Raw genomic sequence first — 13,871 nt, forward strand, 5'->3', positions numbered from 1 at the left:
TTAACCACTTTGATAATTTGTTGCTTGGATCATTTCCCCTATCCATAGCCTTCTGCAATGGAGAAATGCTGGATTTGAAAAACAGGTTACCATCCTATATGGTTGTCGTCAGCTAGTTACCGAACACGTTTCTGTAATAAATGGCATTTCTCCAGCCATCGAGAATTCGATAGTGTAGAGAAACTGCCGGGCTAAACAGTTGGAAGTATGCCAAAGGCCTAAGTGATTTGGTCTCTGCCTTCATGGAGTTTACAAGCTAGTAAGGGAGAGGGGGAGATAGAAATTTACAAATCCTGTGAGCAGAAGGAAGAGCAAATGCATCTGGTGGCAGGTGAGTTGATAAATGAAAGAGATGAATAAAATAAAATATGTAGCCTGATAGGCCACCACTCTGTCAGTCAACACATTTGCAGGGAATGGGTGTGAACCCTAAGTGTGATTGCTGGGTTGAAGTGAATTGGGTGGGGCAACGTTAATTCATCAAGTCTTCATGGAGGAGGTGGCATTTTTCTTGAGGGCTTTGAAGAAGGGGGAAGAGGTGTGACCTGCCAGGTTTGAAGAGGGGAAGAAGCCAAAGTGAAATCTGGAGGCACTCATCACCTGCACAGCCCAGCAAGTGACGAGACTTGCAGTAAAAATTTCAGGCCCATACCTGTACCTCAACACTTCTGGAAGACTGAGCTTTCACTGATGCATTTTGACACTGGTTTTTTCGTTGTTGTTTTTACCCAGGCTTATCCCATCATTCTTCAGTTGAAACCACCTAATTCTGCACTGATTCCTGCAAACTTGACCTCCCTGTCCACCAGGTCCTCTAAAATGCCCGCCCTCCATAAATGAGCCAAGGCCGGGCTGACACTGATCCCAATTTGCCATACCTTTAACCTCCCCTCCAGGTGCAGGAGAGGCTTACCTCTGCCCTCATAGAGGGCGGCCGCCCAGGACCTGCCCTTCCGCAGCCAGCTGGGGAGCAGCAAAGTCTCATCACTGGAACGAGCACGCTCTTTTCTGATCCAGTTGCTTCCCTCATCACTTTACCGAGTCCTCCACGTGGCCTCAGCTCCGAATTAATTGGCCGGCTGGACCCCGGAACAGATTGGAAGTGAGAAAGTGGGGCAGATGAGGAGATCGCACAATGCTTTTGCAGCACCTGTGTGAGAAACCGAACCCCACCGCCCCGCGATGCCATGGCCCCCTGGTTGGCGCAGCGGAGAGAAGATGCTGACTTAAAAACCACCCTGGCCCTCCCTCTGAGGCTATCCAGCCTGCCAAAGTCACAGTCACCTGGCGTCCTTGACTGCAGATGGCGGCTTCTTACGGCCTAGGCCTCTTTTGGCGGTCAGGCCCAGACCCTCTCGCACCGCCCCCAGCCACCACAGGATTTCCAGAACAAATGGACCGGTGATCCTCAGATTCCGTTGGATGGGAGACCGATGAACTTGTGCTGGGATGGTCTGGCAACCAGGGATAATTCCCCATTCTGTTTCTTTCACATCCTCATTAGTATCTGATTTCAATTATGCCTTGGGGACGGGGAATGAAATTGCTTTTTCTTACTGAAATTCTATGTTTCTGAGCTAGTGTCCAAGGGCTGGAGCACAGTGGCTGAATCATTAGAGTTCCCAAGGCACAGTGGCTGAATCATTAGAGTTCCCAAGGCCAGGCCTTAAGAAATTCTTTCCAATTGTTTCCCTGTTATTCCTGAGGAATTCTTTCCGATGTTTCCCCTGTTGACCTTCCTTCTCTTCCTCTTCCTTCCCACCTAGAGCTTCCTAAGGCCTCACGTGAATCAGCCAGCGTGAACTACCTTATAAGTAGGAAGAAATTAATGCGGGTCAGAATTTACAGCTTCGGAGCTACAGTGACTAGAGAAATGCTGGTGTGGGCTGAGGCCCACGCTTCATTTCTCAGCCTCTGAGGAAGCCAATTTCAATTCCTCCAGGGCGGATAAGGCCGTGGCGGTAGTTAGACTATTTCAGTACTGTAAAACCGGGCTCGCAGCATGCTCATCCGTTGTGTGACCCTCTGACATCCCCCTCCCTTAAATTCCGCACCCCTAAAGGGTGGCGAGAGCAAAGGGCACAGGGTCATCAGTATTCCGTTAAACCACTGCATAGTGTTACGAGTTCAACCCTCCCTCCAAGCGTGCGAACAACCGCCCAAATATAACCGGATTTCCCAGCACCTGATTCCACCCACCCTCCCAGCATGCTCGAAGGAGACCGATTGGACCTCTCTGCCCCTCTTTTTCCACTGTCCCGGTGGTGGGGAAGGTGTATTTTAGAGACCTCTTTAGATGAAGGTTGCCAGCACCCTGGCAGCACCCTGTTGTCCCCTGCTGGCAGGCACTAGGGCGGTAACTGGCACGTGTAACTGTTGGAGCAAAGTAGGGTCTCGGTCACCTTCTAAACCAGTCCAGACTACTGCGATAGCTGGCCAGGTGCTCTGAGGCCCTAACGTGCCCTCTTATTTAATAAATCCAGATTATCATCTGGTTTGGGTTTTTTTGGTGATGAGGGGTGGGGACGAATGTTCCCGATTCTAATATTCGCCCTGTAATGTTTAACCATTCAGCATTCAATCAAGAAGGGAATTGCCCCCGTGCCCGCCCCATCACCATGGAGTTTAATTCAGTGTTGAATGGATTGTAGTGTTTTGTCTGTCTTATTACAAAAAATTAATAAAATCTTAAGTCAATCAGATGCTCAGCTTTTGGTATATTAGGGGACTCGACCGAAATAACACGTTCCCCTGACCTCTCATCACCTACCCTCCCTGGGGCTCGTGGGATCGCAAGTGTGACGCCAGGGGAGAAAGCATTCAGCACTGTTCAGTATTAACTGAAAATGGAACTTCGGGGTTTGTTGGTTAGAGTTCTGGAGGAGTCTCCCGAGTCTGTAGTAAATGAAAAAAGAGAAGATGGTGAATGAATGAATGTTGGTATTTGTTAAGCACTTACTATGTGCAGAGCACTCTTCTAAGTGCTGGGGTAGAGATCAGGTAATCAGGTTGTCCCACATGAGGCTCACAGTCTTAATCCCCATTTTACAGATGAGGTAACTGAGGCACAGAGAAGTGAAGTGACTTGCCCACAGTCACACAGCTGACAGGTGGCAGAGCTGGGATTCGAACCCATGACCTCTGACTCCCAAGCCCGTGCTCTTTCCACTGAGCTATGCTGCTTCTCTAACGTAAGCTCCGGTTGAAAAGTCAGTGATCCGAATGTCAGCCGTCCAAACAGGTTAATTTAGACTACCAAAATGAACGGGTATCGGGGGATCGGTAAATCCAAAAGGAGTGGCAGGTCAACTGCCAACAGGAACATGGTCTGGAAAGGAGTTTAAAAATTGGCCTGGTGAGGGTTGTGAAGATTAACAGCCACCAGGGTAGCAGCTGAGCTCGCAAGATCATGGGCAAAATATGCCCACAGGCGTTAAAGCGACCTGGAAGTTTTAGCATAGTCTTTTCCGGAAACATGTTAGGGAAGTTCCCACACCCAAATAGTGTTGTATCACAGGCAGGTCAGGAACTAAAGCCAACAATAAAAGCAACACAAATTGATTAGCTAGATACAAACAACTCACCAGGCCTAAGAATTCAGAAGGAACTTAGCAGAGAAGGGCACAGAAACTAAGCGAAGTAACCTTTTGCCCACTATCTAAAAATCACAACCCTTCCACTCGAGTTTTGCACACAGTCTGGGTTGCTGATTCCATCAGCCATTAACAGAAGCAGCTAGGCCTACCTAATGGATAGAGCACCGGCCTGGGAGTCAGAAGGACGTGGGTTCTAATCCCGGCTCTGCCATTTGTCTGCTGTCACTCTGGGCAAGTCACTTTACTTCTCTGTACCTCAGTTACCTCATCTGTAAAGTGGGGATTAAGACTATGGGACAGGAAGTATGTCTAAACTGATTATCTTCTATCTCCCCCAGTGCTTAGTACAGTGCCTAGCATGTAGTAAGTGCTTAACAAATACCATAATTATTATTACCACAAGAGCTGAACTGGTTCTCCTGGGCCCCAACCAACTCTCATTCGCAGGCTGGAAAGGTTGGCATTAGCATGCCTGCTGTCAGCTGCCCGCTACTTAACTTGGGTGGGAGGTGCCTGCCAAGGCCAAGTGGTGGGGGGAATATCAAGGACCATCAGTAAATGCAGTAGAGCACATAAGTCCAGCCCTCTTCCCTCAATTCTCCCCTTCCTTCTGTCCCCCTCCCCTCTATAGTGACTGGATTTCCTAATGGAATTATCATTCACCAAATCGCTCACTACCAGGACTATGGGAAACCAGAAGACTATTTAGGGCAGCTCTTGAAACGTGGTGCTGTAGGGGGGAAAAACAAAAGGAAAATCTCTTTATTTACCCAAAGAGACCTTAGTATATGGAATTTTCCCTAAGAAATAGCCCAAAAATATCAGTAGATTCAAAATGGTTTGAGATGAATTCTCTGGGCAAGAGGTCCAAAGTAGATCACCTATAGCACACTTGGGGTGTTAAAGGGAAGATTTAGGAATTTAATAAGACTTGAAAAGGATTATGCAATTGATCAACCTGCATTAGATCCATGGATAGATGCCTAATGGGTTACTAGAAAAGGTTAGGTATGTTCAAAGGTACATTCTTAAACATCAGGATGGCTATGTCAAGAAGGGCAACCACCACCCAATCTCTCTAAGCAGCTTGTTGCCCTGCAGAATACTAGATTGGACAGGTCATGTGTGTGTCTGATCCAGCCAGAGGAAGGATTTAATCAGGGCAACTAAGGGAGGAGGGAGAAAGTGTCCCTACACTGAGCAGAAAGCTGAGCTACTCAACTGCCAACTGGTCGCTGTGGGGCCAGAGGGATGCCAGGGTGATTGGGTTCAGTACTTTGGATTTTCTTGAGTAAGTGGTCTTGAGAAGCAATGTAGTCTGGGAGTCAGAAGGACCTGGGTTCTAATCCCAGCTCCGTCACTTGTCTGCTCTGTGGCACTGAGCAAGTCACTTCGGTTCTCTGTGCCTCAGATACCTCACCTGTAAAATGGGGTTAAGACTGTGAACCCCATGTGGGACAGGGACTGTGTTCAGCCTGATTAGCTTCTATCTACCCCAGTGCTTAGTACAGTCCCTGGCATTATACTAAGTGCTTAACAAATACCATTTTTTTAAAAAAGTGGTCCAGGTGAGTTATTGATAGGTAAAGTCAGAAGACTGCTTCTTTAATGACTATGGAACTTCTCCTTATGAGGTTTAGTTTTTTTTTTGGGAGGGTGTGTGTGTGTGAGAGAGAGAGAGAGAATCACTTATCTGTGCTTGTTACCTCATCTGTAAAATGTGGATGAAGACTGTGAGCCCCATGTGGGACAGGGACTGTATCCAACCCGATTATCTTCTATCTACCCCAGTGCCTGGCACAAAGTAAGCACTTAAATACAACAATTATTATTATAATCATCATTATTATTATTATAGAGAAAGAGAGAGAGAAAAAGAAGGCTAGACCGGCAGTAAGACAACCGCATTACCGGTCCTTTATTAGGACAGACCTGAAACCCTGATGCCGCCGGCCCGGCTGGGATGTTCTGCCTTGCTTCTTGTCTGCGGTGTCATGCCGGTTCCTGAATGCCCTGAGAGCAGAGCCTCCCGGTGCCCCGACTCCTGCTTCTTCTTCTCCTGGCCACCGGGGCATGGGCCACCCCGCTTCTTCTCTCGGTGGCCCTGGACCGTTTGGCATTCTCTTCCAGGGCCGCCCGACCGGCTGGCTGGTAGGCTGTGGTGGCGGCAAGAGGCCGTCCTCCCCCGCCCGGGGTCTCTCTCAGCTCTTCCCCTCCACGGGCCCTTTAGGCGAGGTCAGACGTCTCTGCACTCAGTTCCCCTTTTTCCTGTGAGCATCCTAGCTCCGCCTCTGGGCCCTGCCGTGGCCCCTCGTGGCTATCAGGGCGTGTTCTCTTGCACGCGGGGTATGCAGACTTCTGCGAGGCCAACCTGGACCTTTTGGGCCTGGGCCCGGGTCTGGGTCTGGCCTGGGAGGGGGAAGCCTCTGTCGTATCCTTGACGGAACCCGGAGCTGCCGAGGGGGAGGAAAGGGAAGGGAGGTGAGTGATCCCGGGGTGTCCAAGAGGGGGAACCCTCCCTCCTGTCTCCATTAGGCTTGGAATCTTCCAGCAATCCTATAAAAATGGAAGAATTTGATCTCTTCCCCAGTCACCTTTGGTTTATTCTATAGGCTTCCCCGGAGCCCCTTAAGGCTTCATGTTCTCCAACTCTCCAGCCTCACTGCCTCCTTCTAAGGATCCCAGCTCCGGGCAGTTGGTAGGTTGGAAGGAAAATAATCTTTCCCCCCAGTCTCTCCTCCTGCCCCTCACCCGTTCCCATGGAAAATCCCATCCCAAAATCCTAGACGGTGTGTCTGCTCACCCAAGCTCTCCTGCTGGCGGCTAGTCCCGGGGCTCTCCGCGGACGCAGGGAGGGCCGGGAAGGCTGTCTTAGGGCATGTCTGGCCTTCCGGGAAAAGAGTCCGCAGTGTCCCGGCCCCACCCCCGGCTGGCACCCGAGGGAGCGGGGGACAGGTTCCGCTCATGAGCCTCCACAGCCAGTGGCTTTCACACTGGCCGGCGGGCCGGAGGTCGCTGGGCAGGTAGGAATTCAGCCCGCGTAGGTGCCGCAGGCGGAAGTTCTTGGGCTTGCTTCCGGGCGGGCTGGAGCACGGTGGCCTTCGGGCCCCCAGGCCCCCCTCGTAGATGTCAGGGGGCATGTCCGAAGAGCCAGTGTCGTCCGCCGCCTGGCTCAGTTCATCTACAGGGAAAGCACAGAGGCATGTGAAGGCTCCACTGTCGTTTGGAAAACACCCCCAAGCAGCAAGGCCTAGTGGACAGAACAGAGGCCTGGGAGTCAGAAGGTTATGGGGTCTAATCCTGACCCCGCTGGGTGACCTTGGGCAAGTCACTTCACTTCTCTGGGCCTCAGTTACCTCATCTGTAGAACGGGGATTGAGACTGTGAGCTCCTCATGGGACAGCGACTGTGTCCAACCCCATTGGCTTATATCTAGCTCAGCATTTAGTATAGTGCCTGGCACATAGTAAGCATTGATCAAATGCTAAAGTTATTATTATTATTATTATTCAGAACCATCATCCAACCCTACCCTGCACTGGCTCTGCTCCTTTCTCCCAGCCCCTGGATCCATTTTAGGTCAGGCTGGTCCACAAGAGTCCTCTCCGGGGAACCCAAGATGCTCCCAGTTTAACTCTGCCTTTGTGTTTGCCCTAGAATCTGCTGTCACCCTGCCTTTGTCCAGTGGATAGAGCACCGCTCTGGGAATCAGTAGACCTGAGTTCTATTCCTCGTTACTATTTTTAAGTATTTTAATTTTTATTGTTGTATTAAAGTACTTACTATATGTCAAGCACTGTTCTAAGCTCTGGGGTGGAGACAAGATAATCAGGTTGGACAAAGTTCCTATCCCCAGAGGGCCACAGTCTGAGGAAGAGGGAGAACAGATATTTAATCCCCATTTTACAATTGGGGAAACTAAGACACAGAGCAGTTAAGTGACCTGCCCACTGTCAGCCATCCAGTGGCAGAGCCGAGATTAGAACGCAGATCTTCTGACTCCCAGATCCGTGCTCTTTCCAGAAGGCCACACTGCTCTTCACTTTAGGGAGGCTCTGCATATATCAGCAGTTATTTCTCATTTCTGACCGAAGACTAGTAATAATTGCGGAATTTGTAGAGCACTTACTCTGTGTCAAGCACTGTACTAAGCGCTGGGGTAGATATAAGATCATCAGGTCCGACGTGGGGCTCTCAGTCTAAGTAGGAGGGAGAACAGGTATTGACACCCCATTTTGCAAATGAGGTAGCTGAGGCACAGAGAAGTTACGTGACTTGCCCAAGGTCACACAGCAGACAAGTGGCAGAACAAGGATTAGAACCCAGGGCCTCTGACTCCCGAGCCCATGTTCTTTCCACTAGGCCCTTCTGCTTCTCCTAGGCCTAAGCGTTGCATGGGGTGGACAGGTCTCTGAAGGGGTTGGGGCAGCCCACATACTTTGCTCCCCTAATGTTAACCTTCTCAGTGTACCTCGATCTCGTTTATCTCGCCACCAACATTTTTCCCACATCCTGCCTCTGGCCTGGAACACCCTCCCTCCTCAAATCCGACACACAATTACTCTCTCCCCTTTAAAAGTCTTATTGAAGGCACATCTTCAAGAGGTCTTCCCTGACTAAGCCCTCTTTTCCTCTTCCCCCACTCTTGCATCACTCTGATATGCTCCCTTTATTCCCCCCGCTCCCAGCCCCACAAGATTTATGTACATATCCACAGTTTATTTATATTAATGTCTGTCTCCCCCCCAGAGTGTAAACTCACTGTGAACAGCGAATGTGTCTATTACATTGTTATATAGTACTCTTCCAAGTGCTTAGTACTGTGTTCTGCACACAGTAAGCACTCAATAAATATGATTGATTGACTGGATGACTGACTGACTAAAAAATTTCTGGGTAACGTGGGCAGGGAAGGACCCGGTGGCTACAGAGGTGACTGTCTTCCAGATGGGGTGCTGCAGCCCAGGGTCAGCGCTCTGCTGCCCTCGCTTCGACCGTAAACTTGTCCAACACATTAAAAAATCGTGTGTGCACTTTGAAATGTCCTGTGCCTCTGCCACCCATCTACTCCCTCGTGGTACGTACTCTGTGCCCCAACAGAACCGTGCCTGACAGGGACGAGAGAGAACGCTGCTCAAACTACTCTTCCTAAAGCAGGGGCTTTGGGAGATTCTGTTATCGGAATCAGCTCAACGCATAACCCCGTCCCCTGCTCTATTCCAACCCAAACGGAATCCCAAATCGTCCTTTAGGTGGCACCTTTCGAGGTGGGCACCTCTAAAGCAGCAGCAGGATGCCCACGTTTCGAAACATCGGTTGGGTGCAAGCCTGAATGTGGAATCGGTGTAATGATGGGAACATGTGCCAGATGTGTTCCATTGGGCCTCAGGTTGACTGGGAAATGCAGCCATTAGATTCCAGAACCCCCCTGAGAGTGTTCAAGATTAACACGGGAAAGGCCTCTGGAGGCTCGGCACAGAGTCAGAGTCAGTCAGACAATTGTATTTATTGAACGCTTACTGTGTGCAGAGCACGGTACTAAAAGATGGGAGAGTACGATATAACAATATAACAGACACATTCCCTACCCACAGCGAGCTCACAGTCTAGAGGGGGAGACAGACATTAATAGAAATAAATAAATTACAGATATGTACCTAAGTGTTGTGGGGGGTAGGAGGAGAATGAATAAAGGGAGACAAGTCAGTGTGTCACAGAGTCAAGGGCTTGGTGTGGCCACACTTCCCTCAGGATCCCGCCTGCTGGATTTCTCTTCCCCTGGGTCCATGACAACGTGACTATGTGCTTGGATCTGTGATCTTTGGATCTTTGATGTTCTCCCCACTCCCAAGCCCACAGCACTTATGTAATATCTCTAAATTATATATTGTTAATTCATAATAATGTCTATCTTCCCCTCTAGACTCTAAGCGCTAACGTGTCTGCTAATTCTGTTGTATTGTACTCTCCCAAATGTTTAGTGCAGTGTTCTGCACATAGTAAGCATTCAATAAATACTACTGATTGATTTGATTGAGGGCTGACTTTCTTTTGTTGGGATAGCCTTGCCAATCCCTCCCGCCATGTCCCACCCTCCTGATCCTCTGTCAGTTTTCAAAGTGGGAACACATCAGTCCACTGAACCCATAGCTAGGACTTTTTTTTCAGGTCAACAGTACTCACAAGCCAGAACATGGGAAACGACATGGCTTAATGGAAAGACCACAGGCCTGGGAATCAGAAGACCTGGATTCTAATCCTGACTCTGCCACTCGTTTGCTCTGTGGACCTTAGGTAACAATAATAATAATAATTACGGTATTTGTTAAACACTTATTATGTGCCAAGCACTGGTCTAAGCTCTGGGGTAGATACAAGGTAATCAAGTTGTCTCACATGGGGCTCACAGTCTTAATTCCCATTTTACAGATGAGGTAACTGAGGCACACAGCAGACAAGTGGCGGAGCCGGCATTAGAACCCATGTCCTCTGACTCCCAACCCTGTGCTCTTTCCACTAAGCCACGCTGCTTTTCTGTGCCTGAGTTTCCTCATCTGTGAAATGGGGTTGAATTATTGGTATTTATTGAGCACTTACTTTGTGCAGAGCATTGTACTAAGCACTTGGGAGAGTACAGTATAACAGAGTTGGTAGATATGTTCCCTGCCCATAATGAGTATACAGTCTAGAGGAAGTCCCAGGTGGGCCCCATGTGGCCGTGTCCAACCTGATTATCTGGTATCTACTCCAGCACTACCCTAGCACTTAGTACAATGCTTGGCACATAGTAGGTGCTTAATAAGTACTATAATAAAAACAGTAATAATAATAGCTTGTGTTTCCAACAAACAGTGCAGCAGATCGGATAGATAGGGATCAAGAGTGACTCTTCAGAAATCAACCAAAGGCTGGGAAACAGTCATTAATTGCTGGGATGAAACAAGTACTCAGATCAGGTTAAGGGTAACACTAGATAGCCTCACAACACCCATCTCCCGAGGGCTCCAACCATTCGACGGTCATTTTGTTTATCCCTCAGGACTCCTTTAGGAGACCTAAACAGGGAGGGCGCTCCAGTTTCCAATCTACAGATGTGGAAACTGAGATGAGAAAGGTGGGGGTAACATCTCATCACCTGCCCCCGTCCTCTGGTCTCCGCCTGTACTACCTTGAGCGAGGCGGTTTTCACCACTTTCAGCCTCTAAAGACAACTACCCACTGCCATTCAATAAGAGCATCTCGAGGCACGGACTCAGCTCAGTAGGAGAGAGAGTTCCAATCCCCCCTTCCCATCTTCACCCATCCTCTACCTTCTCTTATCCGCAGTTGAGAAAAAGCACTGGCCAAGGCGTCCATCTCTGTCCAAGAGAGCAGGCCAGAGAAGCTAACCGGGCATTCCTCTGGTCCATTCTCAGTCTACACTCTGGAGCTCAGGCACTGCAGCAGATATTCTCCATGGGAATTGTGATGTCATAATGGAAAATATCATTTTTCCTAACTTGGGGAACCCAGGCAGGACAAGTTATAAAGCGTCCCACCTTCCCTACCTCACAACCGCAGACACGATCATCACCCTCAGCATCGTCCTCATCACCTCAGGATCCACCAGTCCATCTGTCCAGCTTCCTGGAACATGTGACTAGAGAGGGAGGAGTGGAGAGAGGAGGGCCCAGGCCTGGGAAAAATGAAAGGATCCAAGTGAGATGGGAGTGGAGATAATAATAATAATAATTGTGATCTTTATTCAGTGCTTATTATGTGGCAGGCACTGAACTAAACACTGGCATAGATACAAGCTAATTAAGTAGGACACAGTCCCTGTCCCACATGGGGCTCACAGTCTTAATCCCCTTTTTACAGATGAGGTAACTGAGGCACAGAAAAGTTAAGCAACTTGCTCAAGGTCACAGAGTAGACAAATAGCAGAGCTGGGATTAGAACCCAGCTCCTTCTGACTCCCAGGCCTGGTGCTCTAGCCACTGGGCCATGCTCTTCTAGATTCAGGCCCACCAAACACAGTGACATTCCCCAGGCCCTCTACCCTCAGGCCCACATTGGCCCACTATCTGAGAAGGGATTGACACCTCCTGGGGATCAGGTAGCAAAGTGCTCCTGGCTCCAAGGAAAATTAAATCCTACTAGCCAAAGTTGGGGCTCTTCATAGCCCATCTCTGAGTGGCCTGGGAGATTATCAGTGTGGAATTCGGCCCTGGAGCCTTGCAAGGGTTGAGAGGGCAGGCCCAAACACAGCCCTGCCCTGTGCTCCCAATTTGGGGTTGCCTTGTGGGTGGTCAAAAAGTTACTGGGAATCTGGGGAGCCCCTCAGCCATCTTGACCCCCATGCAGCCTGCTCCCCAGCAGATGGACCCTCCTGGGGAAGCAGAGGCCAGAGCAGATGTTGAAAAAAGGGCACTTCATATGTTAGCACTGCAGTGGGTCTCCTAAGTGCTTACCTTAGCAGTGTGGCCTAGTGCATAGAGCACAGGCCTGGAAGTCAGAAGGACCTGGGTTCTAATCCTGGCGCCGCCACATGCCTGCTCTGTGACCTTGGGCAAATCACATCACTTCTCTGGGCCTCACTTACCTCATCTGTAAAATGGGGATAAGAGTGTGAGCACCATGTGAGACAGGGACTTTGTCCAAGCTGATTAACTTGTATTCACTCTAGTGCTTAGAACAGTGCTTGGCATATAATAAGCGCTTAACCAGTGTTATTCTCATCATGCAGAGCTATGTAATAATAATAATAATGATAGTGTTTGTTAAGTGCTTATTATGTGCCAAGCATTGTTCTAAGCGCTAGGGTAGATACAAGGTCATCAGGTTGTCCCACATGGGGCTAACAGTCTTAATCCCCATTTTACAGATGGTTACTGAGGCCCAGAGAAGTTAAGTGACTTGCCCAAGGTCACACAGCAGACAAGTGGCAGAGCGGAATTAGAACTCACGACTACTGGTTCCCAAGCCCGGGCTCTTTCCACTGAGCCATGCTGCTTCTGATTAGCGACCTAATTAGCTTGTATAATACCCCAGTGCTTAATACAGGGCCTGGTACATAGTAAATACAAATGCCATCATTATTAAATCTGCCCTGCCCCGGGCCAGAGAGCTAGATGCCTAAACTAGTCTGGCTAGCTGGTCACCTGGTGACCACCTGGAGATGATGGGAGGAGGGCAAGATCCTCATTCTCGCAGGTTGGGAGCCGGGGATTGGTCCATTTACCTCCTGGCCCAGCAACCTCTTCAAATCCTCTAATGCAACTCAGTCTTCATTCCCATTTTACAGATGAGGTCACTGAGACAAAGAGTAAGTGAAGTGACTTCCCCAAGAACACACAGCAGAAAGTGGCGGAGCTGGGATTAGAAGTCTGGTCCCGGATCTGAGTGTTGGTTGATGCTTACTTAAGGGCTCACGACCAGTGACTCCCAAGCCCGGGCTCCTTCCACTGAGCCACGCTGTTTCTGATTAGCCACCTAATTAGCTTTTCTCTACCCCAGTGTTGGCGATCCGCTACCGACTACTACGGTTCAGAACCTTGGTGAGTAAAGAATTACTCCGAGGGGATAAACAAGGCCAAAACAAGTTTATTTCACTCCCAAATCCCAGCCCCCTGCCCGAATTATAACGCCAGGAATTTGAAAGTGGCGGGCGATCCCTCGAGGGAAGGGAAGCGCACCCAAGGCCTTTATGCTTCGCCTTTTATACTTTGTTAATATGCCCGTAGGCATTGTCTCGCTTTCTGATTAGCCCGATTGTCTGTGGCGACTCCAGGTCGGCTCGCCTTTTGATAACGAACCATTAGAGAAGCAGCGTGGCTCAGTGGAAAGAGCCCGGGCTTGGGAGGCAGAGGTCATGGGTTTGAATCCCGACTCTGCCACTTGTCAGATGGGTGACTGTGGGCAAGTCACTTCACTTCCTCGGTGCCTCAGTTACCTCATCTGTAAAAGGGGGATTAACTGTGAGTCTCACGTGGGACAACCTGATGACCCCGTATCTACCCCAGCGCTTAGAACAGTGCTCTGCACATAGTAAGCGCTTAACAAATACCAAGATTATTATTCGCCGTTAGGTGCTGGGAGAAACCTCGTGCCTGGGGCTTGAAGCCCCCCTGCAGTGTCCTCTCCCGGAGTCAGTATACCTGCCTTGGACTGCCCACTGGCTGTTTTGGGGCCGTCCCTCTATTCGCCCATGGCCACCCTTCCTCACCAGTGCCTTCTCACTGTGTCTCATCTATCTGACTGCCAACCCCTTGCACTTGTCCTGCCTCTGGCCTG

The 13,871-nt window shown here is 49.5% G+C and overlaps 2 protein-coding genes across 6 annotated transcripts in view; one reads left to right on the forward strand and one right to left on the reverse strand.

Moving 5' to 3' along the window:
• Positions 1-2,697, forward strand: part of NAA60 (N-alpha-acetyltransferase 60, NatF catalytic subunit) — a 59,731-nt gene extending 57,034 nt beyond the window's left edge. For all 4 annotated transcript variants that reach the window (XM_029054148.2, XM_029054145.2, XM_039910956.1 and 1 more), the window contains exon 7: positions 733-2,697. The gene's annotated coding sequence lies outside the window, so the exon portion shown is untranslated. The remainder of the gene's footprint in view (positions 1-732) is intronic.
• Positions 2,697-11,024, reverse strand: C2H16orf90 (chromosome 2 C16orf90 homolog). Of its 2 annotated transcripts, XR_001604263.3 has the most exons (4): positions 10,907-11,024; positions 6,400-6,777; positions 5,529-6,049; positions 2,697-2,895 (listed from the first exon to the last, which is right to left on the reverse strand). XR_001604263.3 is itself a non-coding variant. In XM_016226640.3 (3 exons), exons 1-3 carry the CDS (start codon positions 10,950-10,952, stop codon positions 5,823-5,825), a joined length of 651 nt encoding a protein of 216 aa, XP_016082126.2. In that variant the 5' UTR covers positions 10,953-11,024; the 3' UTR covers positions 5,490-5,822. The 2 variants fall into 2 exon arrangements, 1 of the variants encoding a protein (XP_016082126.2); XM_016226640.3 differs by lacking the exon at positions 2,697-2,895 and having other exon boundaries at positions 5,490-6,049.
• Positions 11,025-13,871: the final 2,847 nt, after the last annotated feature.

This window comes from Ornithorhynchus anatinus, chromosome 2 (genome assembly GCF_004115215.2).
Source record: "Ornithorhynchus anatinus isolate Pmale09 chromosome 2, mOrnAna1.pri.v4, whole genome shotgun sequence".
Classification (NCBI taxonomy): domain Eukaryota; kingdom Metazoa; phylum Chordata; class Mammalia; order Monotremata; family Ornithorhynchidae; genus Ornithorhynchus; species Ornithorhynchus anatinus.

Bases quoted from the DNA above. Each gene is read 5' to 3' on its own strand.
- C2H16orf90 (XM_016226640.3), bottom strand. From the start codon at position 10,952: ATGGACGCCTTGGCCAGTGCTTTTTCTCAACTGCGGATAAGAGAAG. The intron at 6,778-10,906 runs GTAGAGGATGGG...CTTTCCCTGTAG, and splicing joins TCAACTGCGGATAAGAGAAG to ATGAACTGAGCCAGGCGGCG. The intron at 6,050-6,399 runs GTGAGCAGACAC...CCCCCTCGGCAG, and splicing joins CCGCCAGCAGGAGAGCTTGG to CTCCGGGTTCCGTCAAGGAT.